This window comes from Diabrotica virgifera, chromosome 9, assembly GCF_917563875.1.
Source record: "Diabrotica virgifera virgifera chromosome 9, PGI_DIABVI_V3a".
Classification (NCBI taxonomy): Eukaryota; Metazoa; Arthropoda; class Insecta; order Coleoptera; family Chrysomelidae; genus Diabrotica; species Diabrotica virgifera.
In genome coordinates, this window is record NC_065451.1 from 92,385,955 (window position 1) to 92,412,436 (window position 26,482).

Below are 26,482 nucleotides of genomic sequence, written 5' to 3' on the forward strand. Positions count from 1 at the left end.
CCATTTTGTTTATATAAAAAGTAGCACACTATCTGAGGACTTTGCATACCTATATTATTAATATGTAGGATCTTATAATTCGATTCCAGCAATAAAATTGCTGGTAAATAACTTTTCCCAAAAATGGCCTATTCTCCGATAATCAGCCCAGAAGTATTTTAATGGCTGGCTGAGTAAAGGTCTAACCAAAACTTTAAATTAAAAAAATAATAATAAAACGCACAACCTACAAGAATGCTACAAATATAAGATTTAGAGGTGAATAAAACGGTATATTTTCCTTATCATATCTTTATATTCAAACATGTACAAAGATAAAACAAAATTAAAAAAATCAAATAATGTACTGTTGATAGTGGCTTAAATAAATTCTTATAATATACAATTTTTCTTTACGCCTTTGAATCGCAAAGAAAAATATTATTCCTCATCCTCCTCTTCACCAGAATTTTCTTTATCGTCTTTATCTTCTTCGCTGTAGATTTGTCCCTCGTCTTGTTCTTCGTCGTCGTCGCCAGCAACTTCTGCGTTTTCGAGTTCAGCTCGTTCCATCTGTTTGACGAGTTCGGCTTCGTCGGTAGCTGTGACCACTTTGGGCTGAAAATAAAATGAATCGCTTAGCATAAATTATTTTGAAAAATACTATTAGGATAAAGAAATAGCTATTTACGAGGTCTGTTACAAAAGTATCACTACATTAATTCATAACTTATCGATGCTTATTCTTTGTCATCCAGCATATAGAGAAAAGACGAGAACATGTAAATACATGATTGCATCTCCTTTCAATTCGAATACCACCATTGTTCTACAGGTCTTCTTCTGCTTCTTCCTGGTTCCACAATACAGTGTTATTCACTATATTTTGACTTCCCTGTAAACTGCTTTATTTACAGAATTATAAAAAAAATGTAAAATACAAGGGTTACACAATTTTTTATGTAGTTTTCGAAAATGATAGTAGAAAAACAAAGAAGGGGCAAACAAAATTACCGCAGATGATAACTTTGTTAATTTAAATGGTATTAAATGTTAATTTAAATATCTAGTATCTCGCTATTCTTCAAGATAGGCTTATCAAACTCGATATGGAAATGTTCGTTAGAGAACGTTCTATTCAAATGTATAACCATATACAGGGTCATCATCATCATCAGTAGCTCGACAACTCTTTTTGGGTCCTGGCTTGTTCTAGGATTTTCCGCCATTCTGTTCTGTTCCTTGCTTTGTTCTTCCAGTGGGTAATCTCAAGTGTTTTCAGATCTTGTTCCACTTGTCCCATGTATCTAAGTTTGGGTCTTCCCTTTGACCTTCTCCTTACTGGTGTTTGCCTCATTATATGTTTTGGTGTTTCGATCTCCAACATCCGTTCAACATGGCCCATCCAGCGCAGGCGTCCGATCTTTATGGATGTTATGACGTCCGGTTCGTTGTATGCTGCGTATAGTTCAAAATTATATCTTCTGCGCCATACGTCATTTTCTTTCCCCCCTTATATATGTGTCTAAGGATTTTTCGTTCAAACGTACCTAATAAGTTCTCATCGCTTTTCGACAGTATCCATGTCTCTGATCCATATATGAGGATCGGTTTTATCAGGGTTTTGTATAATTTTCATTTGATTTTTCTCGTGATGTTGTTAGATCTTATATGTTTAATTAGTCCGTTATATGTTTTATTAGCAATAAGTATTCTTCTCTTAACTTCTTCGCTGACATTGTTATCTGCGGTAACTAGTGAACCTAGATATGTAAAATTTTTTACGCTTTTGATGTTATAGATTTCTCCTATTGTCAGATTCTGTAGGTTTCTTTGTCCTGTCGATTTGCTGGCCTTCATGTAACCATATACAGAGTGTTCCATTTAAATTCACAAAGTTAACATCTGCGGCCATTTTGTTTGCACCTTTTTTGTTTTCTATTATCATTTTCGACAACTACATAAAAAATTGTGTAACTTTTGTATTTTACATTTTTTTCTAATTCTGTAAATAAGGCAGTTTACAGGGGTGGTCAAAATATAGTGAATAACCCTGTACATCTACCTGATGAGACTCGAGTATCTTGATTGAGTCAAAACACACGAAGCAAAAATGTTGGTGTTCGAATTGAAGGAAATGCATCTTATCTATTTTCATTTTATCATCTTTTCTCTACGTATAGAGTGTAAAAGATAGTCTTTTCAAAGATGAAATGTGACTAACCCAGTATAATCGAAAATAAAGTTAAAAAATACTTACAGCCATTTGAATATTAAATACTCCACCCAATTCCGTGATTGTCGCTTTGACTTTTTCTATAGCATCTCCTAAAACTTTTAAACCATCTTGTTTTTCAGGTGTAGATGTAGTCATAACTAAAAAAAGAAAATAGTAGTACATATTAATTTGCCAATCTTTACATATTGATAACTATTCCCTGGCATTAAGACACAGCTGTCTAGTGATTTTAGTAATTATTTTTTCGCAAAGTTAGTTACATTTTGACAGATTAGACGTGGCTGGAAATTACTATATAACCAACCACACATACTCATAGCCAATATTAAGAGTAAACAAACGTAAGTACAGTGGAACCCCGATAAGTCGGCCCCCGATAACCCGGACCGATTTTTATCAGACAAACATTTCAACAATAAAAATGTATGTAATATAACATTGAGAGATAATGGGTATTTATGTAATTTGAACTACATACATATACGATAGTAAAAATGACTCATGGCACACACCGTTCATTGTCGTGTTATCGGAAACAACAGGCACCTGCAGTATCCTTTATTTATTTCAAACTGTTTAGCATTGTTTAAAAAATACTAAAAGACTATTAAAAAATTATTTTAAAACAATGGTCTTAGTCTTCACTGTTATTAAAACACATAACAATTCATAACATCGTTGCAATTGAGACCGTATTGTGTGTAGTACAGTCGTATTGTTTGCTTCCGTTCTGTAATCGTTGCTAAATCTATTCAAATTTTGTGTTTGCGTGTTTTTTATCTACATAATGGCAGCAAAACGTAAAAATGTTGTAGTGACAATGGAAAAGAAACTAGAAGCGTTAGGTAGAATTGATAAAGGCGTAATTGATACGTAATTTAGATGTGTACTGTGCATATATATTTCATGTTATTTCAATTATAACGGAGTTTATCTGTAAGTATACCGTATTTTATTAATTTTTACCATTTTCTCCGGCTAACCCGGATCGGCCGCGGTCCCGAGTAATCCGAGTTAACGAGGTTCCACTGTAATATAAATCTTTTACCACCAATACACCATAATATAATGTATGGATAACAAATGAGAAAATTATTCATTGTACAAAATAATATTTTGAAGAATATTCCACAAAATTTTATGAATTTTGTATACACTCACACTAATTCCCACAATTCATCTTTTTTTAATGAACCAGTAAGGTTATTTAAGCTGTTAATATCGTGAGGTAGGAATTTTTGTGTTGTAGGTTTCCTACTATGAATCTGTCAAATCAGTTGAGCGAACCGAGTTTATCTGTAGAGTTTTTATGCTTCCGTCTAAGAGGCTTGGGTGGAAGCAGTCATTGTGAAGACAACAGACTGTTGGATTGTTTCAGGATCATAACCATAAACCCATAACTCATCACCAGTAATGACTGTTGTTTTGTTTCAGAATTATGACTGTAAACTCATGACTTCAAACTTCAACAGTAATGACCTTTTTCAGCATATTTTCAACATTACCGATCATTTTCAAGTTATCTAGGAACTTTTTTACACACCCACAAGCAATTTTGTAATGAATTCAGCATACATTCATTCTCAAATTCTCAATTAGAATTCCTAAAACACAAGTTTTTAGAATTCCAAGATTTCAGTCTAGTTTCAACAGTCAAACGATCTTTTTAATTGCAAATTTGTCACATTCCCAAGTTCACAAGTTTTGGAATCCCATAACTACTGTCTAGTTCGTACAGTGAAAAGATTTTCCAGTATTGTCGTTGAGCTCTAATCACAGCATGAAAGAATGTCAGGGAAGACACTGGCGTGTTTTGTGTAATGCAGAATACGGAACAGGAAGTATGGATTGTCCAAAATTTCAGGAAGCCCTGAAAAAGACCTGAGATGCAGAAAGGCAGGGGACCAAGTTACACTTAGCTCACCTCCCCCTAGTATTCTTCTTCTTTTGGCATCATAACCTGGGATGGGTCTTTGCCTGTCTGGCTCTATATCCTTCTTTTCTATTGTCTTATGTTCATAGTTTTCAGGTCGTCTTCCACTTTATCCAACCATCTCGTTCTGGGCCCTCCTTTTTTTCTTCTTCCTATCGGTTTCCATTGTAATATTTTCTTTGTGTTGTTTTGGCATCGTCTTGTCTCTGTACATGTCCCAGCCATGACAGTCTTTGTCTCTTCACAAATCTCATAACCTTCATTCAATTCATTAACCTCGTGGTTTCTCCTGATTCTTCATGTACCGTATTCCTCTTGCACCGGACCATATACTTTTTTCAGTATTTTTCTCTCGAATGTCCTGAGTTGGGCTTCCTCCCTTTTCATCATTACCTAGGTTTCACAACCATAGGTTACTACGGGTCTAAACAATGTCCCCCCTAGTATACTCTTTTTTTATTATACAAATTTTATTTAAAATATTGATTTCGCATGCTTCACTGACATTCAAAATTGCTGGTCGCTTCAAGCATTGCTTCTGAAAGAAAGGTTTAGTCTATAGATACAAAAAGTGCTAATAATAACCATTTTTGTTCAAAATTATCTCAGCTGCATGGATGAAACATTTTTTTCTCTGATGACGAATCAGAATAATCAATAACTTTGCTGTATTTTTTTTTCATATAATTTTTAGAGGTTCGGTGTCATTTTCGTCTCTGAAAACTGGAGTAAAGTTATTACAACTTTAAGGAAAGTCGTTGTAAATAAATCTCAAAAATTTATTTACAAACTTCTATTACTAAACTACACTCACTGGCACAAAATTCCGCCATTAAAAAAATGTTTGATTAAGTTTGACAAGTTTATTATTTGCACTCCAATTTTCAAGATTCTTGCATCAATTTGTAGGTACATGTATTGATATCGTTTGTTATTATTCCGGTAATAAAAAAATTAGCTTAGATGCCATTATACGGGGCTGAATGGAAGCATCAATCAGTGTATTTAAGTGGAAGAGTCAATCAGTGTTTTTAAATAAAAACAGTGATTGACTCATAAACATAAACAGTCATTAACAAAACGTGCTGTTAAAGTGGCTCTGTGAATTTCTTGTCCAAATTTTGGTTTGTACTTATAATTAAAAATTGTCTTTGATGTCAGCGTGTAGCCAACTAGATTTGCCATCTGTTGAATGTATTAATTAGCTGTTTAATCTAAAGTGCACTCTTGTTTCATCAATAATCCACTTTTGTGTGTTTAAAAGTTTGACGACAACAAATTGAGCAAAAACCACTAACATCTAGTCGCTAATTGTTCCTTTTTTTGTGACTCCTGAAAATAAATAGTCCAGTCAATATAGGTACAGAAACATTTTTAATTGTATCAAGATCAATCAAGTTGCCTTAAATGTGGTAAAACTGATAATAAGGATGATCCGTTGGTTGTGTGTGATTATTGCTCGCACAAATTATGTAAAGAGTGTGCTGAGTTGACTTCAACCGAGGCTCGCGCTGTAGCTTTAAAGAAGAGGAGCCCCTCAATTACCTATAATGTCATGATTGTCTCTCTGGTGCAGATTCAAGTGTTAATGTTGAACATGTAATTGATAATTTGTTTAAAAAATATCTTGGAATACTAGAAGAAAAGATTGATTATTCTCTTAAAGCTGAAATATCCTCTCCGAATACTTCATTTCTTGCTGATCATGCAAAGAAACTGGATAATCTAGAGAGTAAGTGTAACTCGCTGGGTGATTAGTTGATTTTGTTCAGAGAAAGCAATATTCAACTGGTTCATATGCTTGCTAATTTTCCTCATAATGTGGGCGGGACTTCTGATGTCTTTGGTAGTTTGCCAACCAATTTTTTATAAAATCCAAGAAACAACTCTCTGTATATTACCAGAATGTGCGAGGGCTTAGGACTTAACTAAATCTATTGTGTAATTGTGTAATAATGCTGCTTCTAACGCATACAATATTATCATTTTTGTGGAAACGTGGCTGTGCCAGTAAATTTTTGACGCTGAACTTGGCCTTAATGGTTGTTCTATATTTAGAGAGGAGAGACCTTGCTGCTACTGGCAAAACACGTGGTGGGGGCATTGTAATTGCGGTGAGGAAGAGCTGTTTTCACTCATCACTGATTGACATTCCAGATACCGCTGTTTACTGTGAACAACTGTGGGTGACTGTACCGAATCAATTTTGCATTGGCAGCGTTTACATTCCTCCTGGCTCAGGGACGGAGGTATATGAAGCTCATTGTTTATCACTGGAATATATATGTGACACGTTTCCTGATAATATAATATACTGTGTGGGTGACTACAACTTGCCTGATATTTCCTGGACTAATGAGATTGATTTTTTGTTGTTTGTTTGGGTTTATATGACTGCGGACACTAAATCCATTCGCCAAATGAGATTGATGGAATGACTATTGTTGGTGGTGGTTCATCAGCCAATGTTATTATTGAGTATTTTTCACTATTTAATTTTTACCAATTAAACACAATACCGAATTTTTATAATGAAATGTTAGACTTAGTTTTCAGTAATAGCTTTATTTATAATGTTAAAGTTGCGGATGATGATCTGGTTCCATGTGATCGCTACCATCCTGCACTTACTATAGAAATGTCTCTGGATGCACCTGATTGCATGAGTGGGAGTGAGGTGAGATACGATTTCTTACATGCGGAATACGAGAGTTTAAACAGCGCGTTTCTACCGATGAACTTCAATTACTTATTTTCGAACGTGAATGCGTCGATGCCTTGTATCATGTTATGTATGGTTGTATAAACCAGTATGTTCCTTCAATCACTGTCAGGAATAGCACATTCCCTATATGGTTTGATGGCGAATTGAAGCATCTTGTCTCATTGAAAAAATACTATCACGCCAGATTTAAAAAGACAGGTTGTTGTGATGATTATGATGATTTCTGTACTCTGATAGCATTGTACTGGGTATCCACTTATATTTTCCCCCTTTTTAACTGCCTATAACTTCTAAACGGTTCAAGATAGAATGCGGTTTTCGCTGAAATGTTTTATTTTAGTAAAAGTTTTGTCTGAATGGATTGAATTTTTTATATCGCTTTCAAATACGAAATAAAAGATGGCGGATTTTTGAAAACAACTTTGTTGACTTTTTTTTAATGGAACACCCAGTATATTTTTTTGTAAATTGAAAGAAAGGTCATTCACCTATCCAGCGATATAAAGTTTTTCAAAATCGGTTGTCAAATCACTGAGTAATTAATTTTTAAAATGGGGTGCAACGTGGATATCACATACCTAAATAACATAACTGAGCAAAATGATATGTTATGTGATTTTCACTTTGCATCTCTCATTTTAAAAATTAATTGCAGTCATTTGGCAACCGATTTTAAAAAAATTTATATCGCTGGATAGGTAAATGACCGTTTTTTCAAGACACAAAAAAATATACTGGGTGTTTTAATAAAAAAAGTCAACAACGTTTTTTTTCAAAAATTCGCCATTTTTTATTTAAAAGCGATATGAAAAATGGTCATTTACCTAAAAACTTGAAAAAACGGTCATTTATCTATCCAGCGATATAAAATTTTTTAAAATCGGTTGTTAAATGACTGAGCAATTAATTTTTAAAATGAGAGATGCATTGTAGAAATCACATAACTTGCTCAGTTATGTTATTTAGGTATGTGATATCCACGTTGCACCTCTCATTTTAAAAATTAATTACTCAGTGATTTGACAACCGAAATTTGAAAAACTTTATATCGCTAGATAGGTGAATGACCTTTCTTTCAATTTACAAAAGAATATACTGGGTGTTCCATTAAAAAAAGTCAACAAAGTTTTTTTCAAAAATCCGCCATTTTTTATTTCGTATTTGAAAGCGATATAAAAAATTCCATCCATTCAGACAAAACTTTTACTGCAATAAAACATTTCAGTGAAAACCGCATATTTCTATCTTGAGCCGTTTAGAAGTTATAGGCAGTTAAAATGGGGGAAAATATAAGTGGACACCCGGTATAAGCAGAGAAGTAGAGATTGTTATGCGGAGTTTCTTGAAAGTACTGAGGAATTACTTCATGAAAATATAAAACCGTTTTAGAGGTTGGTTAATTCTATGCGGAGTAATTTTGATATTCCTGGTTGTATGAAGCTGAATGATTCTGTCTATGGCGAGCCTCAGTCAATTGTTGATGCTTTCGCCACCTTCTTCAGCACTGTCTATAATACTTTCACATCTTACCCTGATGACTGGGTTGATCCTTCTGATAGCAATCACTGCCTTATTCACTCTTTTACTGTTAAAATAACTAAAGTATTGGACTGCTTGGATAATCTTGATACCAGTAAAGGACCTGGCTCTGATATGATATCGAACTTGTTTTTAAGAAATTGTTCATTTTCTTTGTGTAAACCATTATGGCTTATTTTTAACAGATCCCTGGCAGAGGGCCATTTTTCATCACAGTTTAAGAAAGCCTATGTGAAACCCATACACAAATCTGGTGATAAGTCATTTGTTTGTAATTATCGTTCCATAACAATTCTTTCTGCCATTCCTAAGATTTTTGAAGCCCTGGTAACTGATTTCTTGATGGATAATTTGAAAAATCAACTACATACTGCTCAACATGGTTTTCTGCCTGGCCGTTCTATTTCGACCAACCTTCTTCTTTACACGGATCATATTGTAAATGCTTTCGTGGATGGTTTACAGGTGGATTCCATTTATACTGATCTGTCCAAAGCGTTAGATAAGGTAGATCATTGCCTTTTATTGCATAAATTGGAATGTTTTGGTGTGAGTGGTAAACTTCTTTGCTGGTTGAAAACTTACTTGCGGGACAGGTCTTTATGTGTCAAACTAAATGGCTTCACTTCTAATGAGTATTTTCCATTCTCAGGAGTGCCTCAGGGATCTCACTTATGACCTTTATTGTTTGCAGTTTTTATTGACGATGCTATTAAATCATTGACTGACTGCGAAGTGTTGGCATATGCCGATGACATAAAGTTTTGTTCTGTTCGGGATTACTCTGATTGTACTAGGCTACAGAAATCTCTCGACTTATTTGCGAATTTGTGATAATAACAGATTAGTCATTAATCATGACAAGTGTCAGGTTATCCAGTTTCATCGATCAGTGGAAATGGTAGATTTTGATTACAATTTGGATGGTCTTTTGATTGAGAGAGTCACTAGCGTCAAGGATCCTTTAATTTGCATATTGATTTTATTTGTAATAAGGCTCTTAGGCAGCTAGGGTTTATTAAGAGGCATACAAGGGATTTTCATAACATTTGTTCGCTGAGAATTTTATACTGTTCTCTGGTCCGATTTCAACTTGAAAATTCCACTATAATCTGGTCTCTCTTTGTCCAATCCTCTGTTCAAAAGTTGGAGAGAGTGCAAAGACAGTTCTTTATGCACTATGCCTTTAAATTACACAGACCTTATTCATATTCTGATATGATGAGATACTTAGAACTTGATCCTCTATCTACTAGACGAGTTAATTTCGATCTCATCTTCATTTTTAAATTGGTTAACGGAAGATTTGAAGTCCATGAGGGAAACACTGCACTTGCTAAAGGAGCAGTATGATGACTTTCCTGCATTGGCTCAGAAAACTCTATTAGAAAATCACAAAAAACATTACAAATTAGCAATAAAATCTGCTAAACAAAGGGCCAATGATAACCTTATTTCAGCTGCATCCAATCCAGTTAAGTGTATGTGGGATATCATCAATGAACACAGAAACAAGTCTAAAAGCAAGTTAGAAACAAAAATTACACCTAATGAATTTAACGACTTCTTCACTAATGTCGCCTGTAACTTGCAAACCCAGATTCAAACCTCCTTTTTCAATCCCTTGGATTTTGATGTCACCATGTTTGGGGAAGAATTTTTCTTCCAAGATGTTTCTCTCATTGAAATCAGAGACATTTTAACAGATATGGTGAACAAGAAAAATAGAGACTACTTTGGATTCTCGGTTAACATAATAAAAGGTGTGAAACATCTCATTGCTAGTCCATTAACAACACTTATAAATCACTGCTTTAAGGAAAGCATCTTTCCTGATCTGCTCAAAAAAGCAGTGGTGGTACCAATCTATAAGAAGTGTGACAATGATGACCCATCCAATTATAGGCCAATATCACTCCTTCCTATAATATCAAAGGTATTTGAGAAATGTATGGCAGCAATGATTATTAAGTACTTTGAATCCAAAAATTTGTTCACAAATAGTCAGTTTGGTTTTAGGAGGGGTCTAAATACGACAAAAGCCATCATGGACTTAGTGATGAAGATTCAAGAGGCTTTTGAGCAGAGCTGCTATCTGTCGGCTACATTTTGTGACCTGAGCAAAGCTTTTGATTGTGTTTCACATGAACTGCTTCTCAGGAAATTGGAGAGATATGGGTTTGGAGATAGTAACATTGCAATGATCTCCAGCTATCTCTCCGATAAAAAGCAGAGTGTGCAGGTGGGTAGAGTGAGGTAGGCAGAGAGAGCTATAAATATCGGATTTCAAGGCTCAATATTGGGACCACTTTTATTTCTAATTTATATTAATGATCTTCCACAGATAGACCTTACCAGTTCATTTACTCTTTTTGCTGATGATACTACTATTACCTGCAAAGATTGGGATTGTAAGGCAGCAATAGAGGCATCAAAGCAAGCACAAGATAAGGCAGAACAATGGTTTGCAGCAAATATGTTGCTTCTAAACATCAATAAAACCCAGTCTTTGATTTTTTCAACAAGACAGCTTTCATCCGGAGATGCAGACAAACAAATAAAATTTTTGGGAGGTTACTTGGATGCAGGACTATGTTGGAAAGCTCATACACGGTCCCTTGTTGCTAAGTTAGGAACTACAATTTTCTGATTAGAAGACTTTCTGAGTGTGTATCTCAGTTCACTTTACAACAGGCCTATTTTGCACTGTGTCATTCACACATCAGCTATGCAATTTTGGCATGGGGTCACAGTGCTGGAGCCAAAGATGTCTTTCGTATTCAGAGAAGAATAGTAAGGATAATTGCTGGCCTGTCCTATCAGAAAGAATGTCGGCAAGCATTTGTTGCACTGCACATACTAACTCTGCCTTCGCTATTCTATTCTGGAGAGTCTTGTTCATGTGAAACAAAATATAGATTGTCATCAAAGACATGAGGATGTACACCGATATGAAACCAGAAATAAGCATGCCTTAATACTGCCCTACACCAGGCTCCAAAGAAGTAGAGACGGACCAAACTCTTATGGTTTAACATTTTACAACAAGTTGCCTACTGAAATTACTGAATTGCCAACTTTACAATTTAGAAAACAACTAAAGAATTTTCTCATAGTCAAGCATTTTACAGCAGTGATGAATTTTTAAATTTTAACTTTAATGTTTGGAACTGGGTTGTGAATTGTTGATTTGTACTTTGTTTATTCTTAGGAACCCAGAAAATGTTTGTCTTAATTGATGCATGTATTATTTCATATTATGCCTTGTGTTTTTATACTTGTATTTTATATATTGTGTTTTTATATTTGTATTTTATATCTGTGAACCAAAGTTGTACACTATTTTTCGACGTATGTAAGTACTTTTGTATATTAACATGAATAAATGACTTGACTTGATACATTCACCTGAACTGCTTCAATTGGTTTGTTTCCACATTCCTTCCCGTGTCTTTCGTGGGAATACACTATTTCATATTCCTTTTCGTCGTACTAATTATTCTGTGAATATAGGTTTGGTCAGACTTCTTGTTCATGCTAATCGGTTGCCTCATGAGACAGATTTTTTTAACTTGTCCTTAAGTGCCTTTAAACAATCTCTGAAGCGTTAAATTTAATTGTAATTCTATGTACATATTTATTTTACGATTTTGTATTTTATTTAGTATTTGTTTGTAATGTTTATAAATGTTGCTTAATTGTATATTTTTTGTCAATGGGCTTGCCCCGTTTATTAACAATAAATAAATAAATAAATATCTTAGAGGTTGGATTGATAAGATTAGAATGACCTGCATGCAGCCCAGATCTTAACCCTATCGAGCATTTGTGGGATGAATTGAAAATAGCTATTCACCACCATCCTAGGCCTCCACAAAATTTGGTATAGTTATGGCCCTGGTAGAGGCAATTCAGGCTATTCCCCAGGCAAAGATAACAAACACATCTTATTTATTCGATGAAAAACAGATTGCAAGCAATTTTTGATGAGAGGTGGACATACCTGCTATTGAATTGTTTTGTTGTTAATTTTAGTGCGTTTTATATTATTAATTAAATAAAACTTCAAAGCAGTATTTTTATTTACAGCTTTTACAAGAAAAGATTTATTCAGATAATTCAAAAAGTAAAATCTTAGGGATGCTTCTGAGATAATACGAAAGGAGCATGAAACAAAATCAGCCCTTCAATTTTTCCACAGAATTTTTAAAATTAGGAGAAAATTTAGGTATCACTTCCATTCACCCCTGTATAATGCCATCTAAGAAAAAAAATGTTGTTACCGGAATAAAAACAAATGATATCAATACATGTACTTACAAACTGATGCAAGAATCTTGAAAATCAGAGTAAAAATAATAAAGTTATAAATTGTCAAACTTAATAAAAATTTTTAGTGGCGGAATTTTGTGCTGGTGAGTGTATTACAGAATTTGATAATTTTTTATATAATCTTTTGTAAACTTACCATAGAGAGGCGGAGCTATAAGATTTATTTTAATGGGTAATTCTTCTGTTGAAAGAGCCAAGCCAGCTTTAAGAGCAGTTTTAACAGCATCGATACCTTCATAACCATAACAAGCACATTCAATATCAGCTCTGATTTTGACTGCTTGAGATGTTAGCTTTCTCTTAATGTTACTAAGCAAGACTTCTTTTGTTTTGTCATCTAATTCACATTCTGCTAAAATACTGGGGTCTCTAAAACATTGGAATGAAGTTAAATTAACAAGCTTAAGAACTTTAATGGTATACAAGGCCAGTCACATATCGCACCCTCAGTGCAAGACTGCAGTAACTCAAAATTTTATGAAAATGAAGTAATCATGGAATTCGATTGTAAACATGCATATCTATCCCCTGTAAAACTTTAGTAACTTTCAAATGCTTAATGGGCTAAATATTACAACAACAACAGTTTAACTATTTTGCGTTTTTGAACATAAGTTCCGTGCAAAACTGTTGTAACTCTAATGTAACAGAGTTACAACAGTTTTGCACGGAACATTGCAATGGATTCGATAACAAGCAATGAAAAAAGTAAGATATTTGTTATAGCTCAATAAATGACCGTTTTGGAGTGTAATTTTCAGGGGCAACTCCGAATTGCATGAAAATTTGGATTTAGGTTCTACTTACCCTCCACTTCAAAGTTGAATTTGTCCCATTGGTTGCTTTTACTTAGGGGGTGACGGTCACCCCTTCTTAGGGGTGAAAAACGCGTGTTTAAAATAAGCCCGGAAATGGATAAATTGACCGATTATAAGCAACTTTAGTTCTATAAAGTTTTTTACGTAAGTCAATACTTTTCGCGTTATTCGCAATTGAAAATGTCGATTTTTCGACAAAAACACTACGTTTTCAGACCGTTTTTCGCAAATAACTCAAAAAGTAAATATTTTATCGAAAAAAATATTCTAAGCAAAAGTGTAGCTTATAAAAAAACATAAAAAATGGTGTATCAGTAAAGTATATAAATTGAGAAAAAGCAAAGTTGTAGCTCATGAAAAATACGTTCTTATTCGTCTAATTCCAAATCGAATAAGTCAACGCGAAATCACCGAAAAATTAAGCACTTTTCGGGAAAAGCTTGTTAACACTTTTAAAGTACCTAAAAAAAGATTTATATTTGTTTTTTACAAAAGTTTCTAACACCAAAAATAAACGAGTTACACTGAAAAAAAACGTTAGCCCCTTTTTTTGGTAAAAAAAATTGTGAAAACCTCCCTCTATTTAGCACCCTAAATAAAATTAATCGTTACCGCTTTACCATTTATTTTAACTGTATGTATATTGTTTATATTATGATCTGTAAGTTTGATTGGCTTGAAGTGCTTATTTTTGAAAAAATTTGGTTTTATAGTAAAACAAAATTTTCTAAAAATTTTTGAAAAATTTCCTTTTTTCAAAATAACTTAAAAAGTATTAGTGATAAGAAAAATCTTAAAGAGTAAAAAAATATAGGTTTTCTTATTATAAATATGCTAGTTTCATTTTGTTTTTCCGCAAGACAAAAATTGGTTAATAAGATATGGCTGTTCAAAATTTGCATACACTCGTGACTAGTGACCCGTTCAAGCTTTTTTAACTATAACCCTTTCAAAAATAAACACTTTAAACCGGTGAGACTGACAGATCATATAAAAAATAGATAAGTAAGTAAATTGTTTGTAAAGCGGTAGCGATTAATTTCATTTGAGGAGCTAAACACGGGGAGATTTGCATGATTTTTTTACAAAAAAAATAGGGCCAACTTTATTTTGAGCGTAACTCGCTTATTTTTAATGCTAGAAACTTTTATGAACAATTCTAATAAAGCTTTTTATAAACACTTTAAAAAAGTTTAAATAGGTTTTTTCCGAAAAGTGCTTAATTTTTCGGTGATTTCACCTTGAAATATTCGATTTGGAATTAGACGCACAAGAAAGTATTTTTCATGAGCTACAACTTTGTTTTTACTCGATTGATAGACTTTACTGGTACACATTTTTGTCCAGTTTTTTATAAGCTACACTTTTGCTAAGGATATTTTTTTCGATCAAGTATTTACTTTTTGAGTAATTTGCGAAAAGCCGTCAGAAAACGTAGTTTTTTTGTCGAAAAATAAACATTTTCAATCGAAAATAACTCTAAAAGTATTGACTTACATAAAAAACTCTATCGAACAAAAGTTGCTTAAAATCAGTCAATTTATCCATTTCAGGTCTTATCTCGAATATGTTTTTTCACTCCCAAGAACTGTCTACCCCCCAAGTAAAAGCAACCAACGGCAAAATTTCAACTTTGAAGTGGACGGTAAGTAGAACCTATATCCAAATTTTCATGCAATTCGGAGTTGCCCCTGAAAATTACACGGTATCGCCGTATTTCCCGTTCATTTACTGGGCTATTATTTTAATATCTATATCTGTGGTGTTTAATTTTAATATACAGCGCGTCTACGTAATCCATTAACGGCTGAGACAATAAACAAAGATTTTCGAGACCAATCTATTCATGTAAATTTTATGTCCTTTGTGTGATATTATATTTACTTTCATAAGATGTGTGCGATGTCGTTTGACCATTTATTTGTTAGATTGGATTAAAACCACATACATTAAGACTAACTATTTACGACCAAAAAGTATTTTTTCTCATGAAAGGAAAAACAGTTATCTTAAAACTTGTGGATTGACAATACTGAGAGGTCAAAAATATCTATTCTCAGAAAACTTGCCAAAGAACAGCCAAAAATTCAAATGGCCAAAAAGAAAGATTTGGTATACTTATGCCATTCGGGTATGATACCAGAAGCCCACCATAGTTTTTATAAAAATATTTTGGCACAAGATGATGTACGAGAAGAGGACAACAACTACGGTAAAACCTGTCAGCAACGGCCACTAAAAATGAAAGAACTATTGGCCGATATAGAAAGGTGGCCGGTATTGCCAGTTTTTGTAGTCTAGATATACATAATTCGTTTGGGGAATTTTTAAACTGGCCGTTAGTACAGGTGGCCGATGTTGGCAGGTAGCCGGTAACGCAGGTTTTACTGTAAAAGTAAATAGGTTTGTTCTAGCAACCAGTCAAACTAGTCAGAAACCGTCATCAAACAGTTGGTCAGTGAGAGAACATAATACACAGTCACCAGTGCTATCCCCTCTACTCGCGCTGGTCCACTATTCGCTGATGGTTTCAAACCCAATGAGACTGATGCTAGAACAAACCTAATGCGTCTACACTTTTTACAATTTTCTCCGTGCAAAACTGTTGTAACTTTGAAATTCTAATACTAAATGTGTAGTGATTAACAATTTTTTTCCGTGCAAAATTGATGTAACTTTGAAATTCCCAATTTTTTTTGCATTAATATTATTTTATTTAAATTTCTATTTTTGGTTAATGTAATATAGGCTGAAAAGCATGCAAAATCATAATCAAATGTTAATTTTTCTTAAAACTTGTGTCTTATTTCACCGATATTATCACGAAAATAAACAAAATCGTCTTTATCTCGAAAATTACTTATTTTGACTTACTGCAGTTTTGCACTGAGGGTGCGATATGAATTGGACCAAAACCAATATACAACGCAATTTAATTTTTCTGATTATTTAACTATGTATTACAAATTAAGAGCTAGAGCATCTTGGAATCCCAGAAAAATAAGACATATGTGCTAACAGTGAGCCTAAAGAACACCACAGCAAAGATCAGTTTCATCATAACAACTTCTCATAGTCCAGGCTGTATGGTCGCCCCAGTTAGGTAACTTATTCCGATTTGTTTTTTTTTTGTACAAACTTACTCAAAAAGAGGTCCTTTTTTTGCTCATAATGACCCAAAGAATCTAAAAAATTCTTCGTACAGGGAAGAAAGGCGAATGGTCCTCGCGTAAATCCGAGAAAGGTGGTCAAAATGTGGTGGGAAAGAATGTCAGTGCTTGTCGGGACGTAGGGGGAGTACACGCCGCATTTTGTTTACTAAAAACGTTTAGTTTTCGATTAGACTTCATTAAATAAAGTTCGTATTATTGTGCTCGAAAATGACGGATAGTGAAAGAGACGATACGGGTCGCGAAAAAAACACTAGAAAAAGGAAAATTACAGGTCGAATAAATGAAGCAATGAAACGGTGAAGACAACAGAGCCATGAAACAGGTGACGATTGTCAATGTAAGAGACTTAAGTGTTTTAAAACAGTAGATCAGCAAAACCGATCAAACATTATAAACAATTTTAACCGTATGGTGCGTGATGAATAAAATATTTATTTGGCAGGCCTAATAACGTTAGTGCCCGTAAAGCAAAGAAGAGCCCGAGATGAAGCTACATCAAGATTGCATGATGCAACGTATTCTTTTAGAGTTCGAATAACGACTGACGATAAAACTACTGACGTCCCAGTTTGTTTTAACGCTTTTCTAAGCCTTCATGGAATTGGTCGGAAGAGGCTTGAAAATATTCAAAAAAATTTAAAAGCTACTGGTAGTGCACCAATTGAAAAACGCGGAAAAAATCCAAGAAAACATGCATTACCAAAACAACAGCTAGATGAAGTTATTGAACACATAAAGCGTTTTAAAGGAAGAGAAAGCCATTATAGTAAAAATAAAACTAAAAATGTACCTTCCGGATGACTTAAATATTAAGAAAATGTACACTATGTACAAATCCGATAAGGGCGCTCCTGTGTCTTACGAAACATATCGAAAAATCTCTAATAAGCATTTTAAGATACGTGTAGTGCTTGCGATCATTTTATGGCTGACCTTAAGGTCCTTCACAATAAACTGAATGAAACAAATGATGCCTCTGAAAAACAAAAGAGAGAAGTTGAGATAAAACGAATAATTTTGGCAAATAGCCTACACAAATCCAAAGCGGAAGCATTTTATGAAAGAAAGAGAAAGGCAAGGAAAGCCGCAAAGCAGAATGTTAACTGTGAAGCAATCGCTATGGATTTTGAAAAAAATTTATCCACTCCAAATATTCCGACCAACGACGTCTACTATAAGAGACAACTGACGCTTCACTCCTTTAACATTCATGTATTGTCAACAGGAAATGCTACATTTTATTGTTTTCCAGAAACCATAGGAGGCAAAGGTTCAAACGAAGTAGTGTCATTTCTGCACCACTTTATCTTTGTTCAGCTTGATCTGTCAGTTCGTCACCTCCACATATTCTGTGATTCATGTGGCGGCCAAAATAAAAACTTCACTGTTTTCCGTTATCTTCACTATGCAGTTAATACTGCAAAAAAGTTTGAATTAATCAAAGTAACTTTCCCAATACGAGGTCATTCTTACATGGAGTGCGATCGAGATATGGATGTGATAAACCAAAAAATTATGGCTGAACTTCCTGAGGATTGGTACACGGAAATTAGGTCATGTCGAGTAAAACCAAATCCGTTCGATGTCGTAGAGGTCGATCTATCACTTATAAGAAACTGGTTACTATTCTTGGACCAAATTTACGTAACTAAACCAACATATAAATCAAGACCAATCAGAGAACTCGAAATATTGAAAGATCATCCACGCCTTTTGAAACACTGAGATTCCTGTAATGGACAATGGGAGACGTCAATTATACGCAAACCATTTACAAATTCCGATGAGGTGCAACTACCCGAGAGGCAGTTTATTTTGCCACCAAAATTATATACAGGTGAGTTTGTTTTAAAATTTCCCTTCCATTTCTCTTTTTTCATATAGATGTTTTTTAGAGCTAAGGAAAATTTCTAAGGAAAAATTCAACGATCTGGTCCACTTGAGTCAGTTTTGCACATCTGAAAGGGCTAGATCGTTCTATAGAGGTTTACCTTACAACAAAAACGTAAATAAAATGAGGAGAAAATAATAAAAGCTAGACAAATGAAGAACAGAAAAAAAATTGTTGTCATACATTTCGCTTTTTTCCCGTGTTTGTAGTGACTTGTGTTTACATAAAGCAATATTTCTAAGTTTTGCGTTTTATTTTAAATTCCGTTGATTAAATAATATGTTACAAAATAACTATGAAGACTACTTAAATAAAGAAGTACGCAATATATTTAATTGTATCATGATAGTTAGGGTTTGAAAGTTAAAAATTCAATTTTCTCGAATTAACCTCTTTGTGACATTTCGCCTTTCTTCCGTGTGGTCTTCACTTATAAAAGCAGTTGAAAAATTAGATAAGGAAGCAAAAAAGGGCTAGAGATAAACTAGAACCAAACAAAATACATGATGATAGTGAAAGACAGCACAACTAAGAAATATCTAATAACACAAACCATAAATTTGAAACTGTATCCACCTTTAGTTACTTGGCAGTAACAATAGGGAAAACCTGAAAAGAGAGAATAGTGGAAATAATTCTGAAAGGCAAAAAACATGGAATGAATAGAAATCTGCTGAGAAGCATGACTTTAAGAGAACAAAGATGAACCTATATTAAGACCTGTTGTTACATATATGGAATATGGTAGGGGAGCCCAAGCGGGGATTGAAACCGGGGAAACCTTGTACTCTGTAAATGTACCTACACCTTATCGATGGCTTAGTGTGAAAACCTCGTATCTCATTTTTTTTTCGAAAATGACATTTTGGTGGTTTTAGTTTGAAAACCTTGTATCTCACGATTTACAACTGTTAGAAAAAATCCAAATACACTAGACTATTTTTTATAGCCGAAAAAAGAAACCACGTATATCAATTGCTCTCTTGATTTAGTGTGAATACCACATATATTTATAACCAAGACTTTGGTACTTAATTTGGAGTATTTGTTTGGGAGATTCGGCTTGGAGAAATGTTTTTTGTGAACAGTAAAAGGTAGTCCTGCATACAGAAACATTTTATGAACCTTAAATCAAAAGATTTGTACTGTATCAACCTAGTATTTGGAGGTGTGTAATAAGCTATGAAAAATGAAAACCTCTAAATAATAATAAACACAACCTCATTTAAGATGAAAAACACGTATATCAAGATATTCGCAAAATTAAATTCCAACAGAGGGCGCTCAAAATTTCAAAGATGGACGACAACCCTAGGAAAACAATTCATTTTGTCATTTGAATTCACAGTTCTAAAACGTTAAATTAAAATCATTTACAGGAGTGTTTTGCCAAAGTAACCTCTAAGTTTTGCAACTAAGACATCTTATAAGTTAAAGACGACTCAAAATTATGTTTAATCTGTATGCATTCATTAAAATTTGATGCTATAACTAGTGATTTGTTTTTACCTTTTTTTCATAAAAAAATCTGGCTCCCGATAATCACACAGCGTTCTAAAAATTATTAATCTATCTTAGGATTTCTAATTTTGTTTTTAATTTAATTAATAGGTGCACTACAGTTTATTTTACACCGACAGATAACAATTTTTAATTAAATAAAAACTGGAAACTAAGTAGGTGAATTTATTTTATAATAATTGTGTTCTGGAAATTACGAAGTGGTCGGGATATTTTTCATAACAATGTACATTCTATGTACAGAATATAGTGATGTAACGAATGTCATTTTTTTAACATTCGCGAATACGAATGCGAATGCGAATATCTGCTACTGACATTCGCGAATGCGGATGCGAATGCGAATGTCCAGTTTTTTTAATTTGTTTCTATTTTTGTAATGTTTCCTAAATTTTTAATGAAAAGTTAATTGATATTTAGTGTAAATCAATCTGAATCTTAAGCTTTATTACATAATACCAAATAATAAAAAAAAGTGAAGGCTGATAATGTGATTATACAAGGTTAAGTTATATCTATCTATTGCCCTAATTTGTCCAAAGTTGAACGTAGGCCTCCCCCTTACTTTTCCACTCTTCTCGGTTCAGTGCTAATGCTGTCGATCTGGTCGCTGCATATCTCTTTAGGTCATTCGACCATCTCGTCTGTGGTCTGACCCTTCCTCTTTTGTAGTCCCAAGGTCTCCAGTGAGTTATCGCTTCATTCCATCTTCCGTCTCTTTGTCTGCTGTTCTGTCTTGCATGCATATTTCCATTTGAGAGTAGCTGCATGTTTGAGGTTAAGTTACCTTTTCTTAATAAAAAAAGATGAGAAGTAAATAGATTTTGATTTTATTAACCTAATATTATCTTAAAATTATTTTTTTTGTGGTTTTCATATTCGCAAAACATTCGCACAAATTTCGCGAATGCGGATGCGAATGCGAATATGCAAAAACATGCGAATATTCGCGAATGCGAATGCGAATACGAATATTCGTTACATCACTAACAGAATATATACTACTTTTTATTCATTTATTTAATTTTGCAGTAGCTTAAACATTAAATAATACTACGTTTAATACAAACGTTAAATTAACAAAATGTGTGATTTGGCATTGGTTAATTTAGGTCATTACGTAGAGTATAATAGGAATGAATACTGAGGAACACTGCAATAGTTTTTTTAAGTCGAAATTATTGTTAATTACAACATAAACTGACCGCAAATATGTACACAAGTTAATGACAAAGTCAATGTTTTCCTTGAGTTGATGCTTTTCAATTTCGCCACCAGGCGTCGCCCACTTTGCGGTTCCTCGCCAATACGAGGTTATCATAGTTACTTGGTCAAAGGTTCTATATACTGCAAGGATATTTACGTGTTTTTCATAGTTAATATTTGTATTTCCAATTTAATAGCAACATTTAACACTGCTAGCTCTAGGCTAATATCAGATATTTGTCTCAATGTGCTCGAATTAAAAATATGTAACGGTAATTTTTGTTTTTAGGTTATATTATGCAGAAAATCAGTTTTTTGCCTCTCCTGTAAAATTGTAATTTAATGAGATACGAGGTTTTCACACTAAGCCATCGATATATTGGCTCTTAATACAGGGGAGTTCGTTAAGGGGAGCCCAAAAAAAATCTATCCTTAGAATAACTCGAAATCGTCAGATTAGGATAAGGTAAATTAAGTACATACAAAAGAGTGTATATTTCAAAAATCTGACGATTTGAGCAGGGCATAAGGAAATGGGCAAGTCACAAAGTTTCGCAAAAAAAGCGAATATTTCGCAAAATGAACGTTAGATTGAAAAACTAAAAAAAAAGATGTTCAATATTTTTTAAAAATCTATCGAATGATACCAAACAACCCCCACGGAGAGGGGTGTGGGTAAATTTAAAATTTTAAATACAAACCCTGTGATATTTCGTGAAATGAACATCAGATCGAAAAACTGCAAAATACATGTACAGTAGACTCCCGTAAGTTCGGCCACCTCGGGACTGGACCCTAGGACGAACTAACTGATGCCTGGGCCCCGGATGCCTATCTAAAAAATGCCCATTTATTGTTTGTACGGATCTAGCAAACACAAAACACAGGGAGACTCTGACATATATTTAGCACATAAGAAAAGACAGAAGGTTACAAAACACTCCAAAACAAAGTTACAGAACTGTAAGTAGGCCTAATAAAATTTCTATACATTGGTGATTTGGATTCGTAAAAAAAATTGCTATTTTTTTCTTTTTTAATGATTTTTTATGTTCAAAGTCACACCACTTTTTAATAATCATTATATCGATGGCAGTCGCTTCTTTTTGCTGTTCGATATAGGTAGCTGCTTTATCTTCAATGTGGCTTATTTTATTTTCTTCATCTTCCTCTTCTATCTAAGCAGCATCTGCGTCGTTATCTTTCTCATTTTCCTGGTGAATGGCACACTAGGCGATTTCATCGTCGTTCAAAACCTTGTTGTGTCCATTTTCAAACTTGATCCACTCCAAAACATCTTCTTCAACAATGGGACCACAGTTCGATAGTTGCTGAAGGTCGTGCATTGTCATCAGGTTCATTAACAAGAATGTTGTTTGGCTCATCTGCTGTTGTGTTTGCTTGGTCAATCTTATCTTCTACATATATTTGGCTAAGTTTTTTCCAAGACCTCCATTTTACAAATCTTGCAGAAAAATTGGTGGCCACTACAGGCAGAGAGCCGGCCGGACTAAGCGGAGACCGAACTAACCAAGGCTGAACTTATGGGAGTCTACTGTATTCAATATTTTTGAAAAATCTATCGAATGGCAGCAAACAGGACCCCCCACGGAGCTGGGGTGGGGGGTTACTTTAAAACCTTAAATAGGAACCCTCAATTTTTATTGCGGATTTGGATTCTTTGCGTAAAAATAGGCAACTTTTATTCAAGACATTTTTTCGAATTATGGATAGATAACGCTATAATCCGAAAAAACTATTGTTGGAAAGGGAAAATTAAATTAAAAAATGGAAAGTCCCCCATTTTATGGAAAACTTTATTTAACTTTTTTCCTCTGACTTCCCCTACTAATAGAAGCAATGACCTGAAATTTGAAAAAAATATAATAAGAACGATACTGGGCCACAATGTAACAAAAGAGGGAGAAATAAGAATGAAAACAAATGCAGAAATTGAATAAGAATTAAAAGTAAAAAATATAGTTACATACATAAAATCTCTTGGTTTAGAATGGATAGGGCAATACAAAGACACCCACACTCAGATATGTTGAGAAGGATAACTAACTGGACACCACTATGGCCAAGGTGTAGAGGAAGGCCTAGAAGAAGATGGCTTGTTGATGCTTTAATGGTTTGATAGAAGAAGATACAAGAGGAATGAATGTTAAAGACTGGAAAGTTCAATGCAAGGACATGAAGAAATGGAAAAGAGACACCACAGCACCAAAGACCCACAACAAGCTATAAAATGACATAGAAGTAATCCAGCTCATCCAAGGACTGGATGTTGAATATCATGGCGTTAACTATAATCTCTAGGGATTGTAATGCTTAATGAATGAATGAAATAGATTCTAATTCAGAAACATAAAATTGTGTTGCATATGAATCTTGTACTGCGAGCTCATACATTTTATTAAAATGCAATTTTAACCAATATTTCATCACTTTTTTAAGACGCATTTCGATACACCAGTTCCAAAGTGTAACAAGTCAGAAATCATTAGTTGAGAAAACAAGGTAACAACTCAAATTGTTACACTTTGGAACTAGTATACCTAACTACCATTTTATGACAAAATATATGTGTGCAATCTTCACAGAATGTTATTATAGAGTTGTTAGTCTTTAGAATTGGTGTATCAATTTATAAAATATAACAATAACATCAGATTACTTACAAAACAGCCTGTTTGAAGAAGTCATATGCACTAGCTTTATTCTTCTTATACTTTTCTTCGAAATACCAAGCAGTCTTCTGATACAATTCTTCTAATTGTTCATCTGATTCATACTTTAGTAATTCCGCAACATGCCTTAAAATTGAATTAACAGCCTTGGCCTTCGCAAACCTCTCTGTACATTTTTCTACATCTTCAGCACTTACACGACGTTTGGAAAGATCTATATATCCCTTTTCCTTGTCTACCCTTATAACTACAACGGGTTCGGTTTTTCCTACACGAATCAATTTGTTAATTGACCTAATACGCCTTCTGGACAATTCAGACAACAGGATCATGCCCTCTATATTGTTGTATTCTAGTAAATGGACGTATGCCCCCATTTCAGCGATGGCCCTTACATTTACCATGACTACATCTTCCACTTCGGGGTATTTTTCTTTATAAAATCGACACGACAGCGGCATTTTGGGATTGTGAAGATTCCAAGAATATGCTGAAATTTGAGGTTAGATTTACTTGGTAAATTTGAAAATTAATTAGTACTATAATTTAGTGAATACCAAAATACAGTATTATATAGCAGCCCTTAAAATAGTTTTTATATTTAAACAAATACTGTTTATTTCTTTTCTTGGCATACCTTCACGTGTCCAAAAACTAGGAGCTACAACCTGTCAAAAAGAAATGTCTGTTTACGGGCTGTCAAAAAATCTAAAAACATAGTTGCCACATTTATATATTATACACATTGCCATGATTATCCGTTTTCCTTGGAACGTTTTATTTAAACAGTCCGTCGTCTTACATTTGGCAACACTGTCGAGATCGCAAATAGAGGGCCTATTTATGAAGATAATAGTGGTGCTACAGCGGGAATAATACAATTTTAAAGAGTATATTTAATTAAATTAACACAAAATATTATTTATTTTACTTAGATAATAGACACAATCATTAGTAACCAAAATACACTTATTATAAATGTGATATAATAACAATATTTTGAAAGAGAAAGTAAACCATCAAAATAAAACTTAAACTAAAGAAATGTCTTGAGAACTTGACAAAATCTCGCACTTTTTACAGAATGGATCGATTTGCATGAAAATTTGAAATTAAGTTCACCGTTCCCTCTACTACAAAATCTATATTGTGTATTGACGGGCGCTTTTTATTTTTTAAGGGGTGAAAACTACCCCTTATTACTAAAACCTATAAAAAAGGGTGAAATTTGTTCAGGCATTACATAATGATTGTCTAATACTCTAACCATGATACTATAAATACCGAGATAGTATTTTCCCGTAGCTCAAATACGTCCGAGTTCGCGCATGATGACGTAACTGGAGACCGGAAGTTTAATTTGAATTCTTGTTAAAGTTAAATGGGATTTGTATGCATTCTGTGATGATATTATTCAATTATCAAAATAATATTAAACTTCAATGTATTCGAAAAAAAAAGTTTCGAGATTCCTGCCAAAATAACTGTCAAAGATAAAATATAAAATACACTTATGTAGCTTACATGCAACCACGAACAATTCAAACTAATCGGACATTACGAATGATTACGAACCATTACGAATGTAAGGTCTCCACTTTACGTCACGACTTCAGGATGTGCAATATTATCTTGTTATTTATAGTATCATGACTCTAACTATATTTATTGACTATTTCGACCCTTAAAAAGTTCATTTTTAAGGATGCAAACTACCCCTAAATGTTCAAATTTGCTCAAAAACGCTTAAGGAGAATAAAATTTGATTTGGATGATTTATGTAATAATGGTTTGATATTCTTCATATAATTTCTAGGTATTTCAACCCTTAAAAAATTATGTTTAAAGGGTGAAAACTACCACTTATTGCTAAAATCTATAAAAAAGCTTTTTTTAAAAGGAGTGAAATTTGTTGAGATGGATTACTTACCTACATAATGACTTATCATGATCTTATCATTATAATGACTTATTTATTGATCATTTCAACCCTTTAAAAGTGCATTTTTAAGGGTGCAAACTTCTCCTAATTTTGCTCAAATTTGCTCAAAATTTCTCAAAAAATGCTTAAGGAAGATAAAATTTGGTTCATATATTGGTTTTTTAACCGTAACTTCTTTATTTTTTATCTTAGAAAGTTTGGTAAAAACGAATTTTGTAGGTTTTTACAAGATCTATAAGGTTGTTAATATTAAATCGTTTTAAAACCCTCAGTTGCAAACAGAGGCGACTTTGAAAGGGTTGGTAAAGTTGGTTTTTGCATGTTAGTACAAGTTCAATTGTCAATAGCTCACTCAATTTTTGCCGTAGAAAAAATTTTTGCAAACTCAGTTTTTGGCAATTAAATTACCTACAATTTCATATTTAAATATTTTTTCGTATCTCTGATGCTAATCTTTCTATTCTGAAGAAAAGGGCATTTTTTACCAAACT

The 26,482-nt window shown here is 33.6% G+C and overlaps 1 protein-coding gene across 2 annotated transcripts; it reads right to left on the reverse strand.

Annotated features, from left to right (window-relative positions):
• Window positions 1–275: 275 nt before the first annotated feature.
• LOC114332833 (eukaryotic translation initiation factor 2 subunit 1) lies at window positions 276–24,800 on the reverse strand. Of its 2 annotated transcripts, XM_028282609.2 has the most exons (5): window positions 24,687–24,800; window positions 24,041–24,539; window positions 12,884–13,116; window positions 2,240–2,355; window positions 276–597 (listed from the first exon to the last, which is right to left on the reverse strand). In XM_028282609.2, exons 2-5 carry the CDS (start codon window positions 24,508–24,510, stop codon window positions 421–423), a joined length of 996 nt encoding a protein of 331 aa, XP_028138410.1. In that variant the 5' UTR covers window positions 24,511–24,539; window positions 24,687–24,800; the 3' UTR covers window positions 276–420. The 2 variants fall into 2 exon arrangements, with proteins under 2 accessions (XP_028138410.1, XP_028138411.1); XM_028282610.2 differs by lacking the exon at window positions 24,687–24,800 and having other exon boundaries at window positions 24,041–24,685.
• Window positions 24,801–26,482: the final 1,682 nt, after the last annotated feature.

Coding starts and splice junctions, on each gene's coding strand:
- LOC114332833 (XM_028282609.2), bottom strand. CDS start 24,510: ATGCCGCTGTCGTGTCGATTTTATAAAGAAAAATACCCCGAAGTGGAA. Junction 13,117..24,040: donor TTCTTCAAACAGGCTGTTTT/GTAAGTAATCTG, acceptor CCAATGTTTTAG/AGACCCCAGTATTTTAGCAG. Junction 598..2,239: donor TATTTAATATTCAAATGGCT/GTAAGTATTTTT, acceptor TTTTATTTTCAG/CCCAAAGTGGTCACAGCTAC.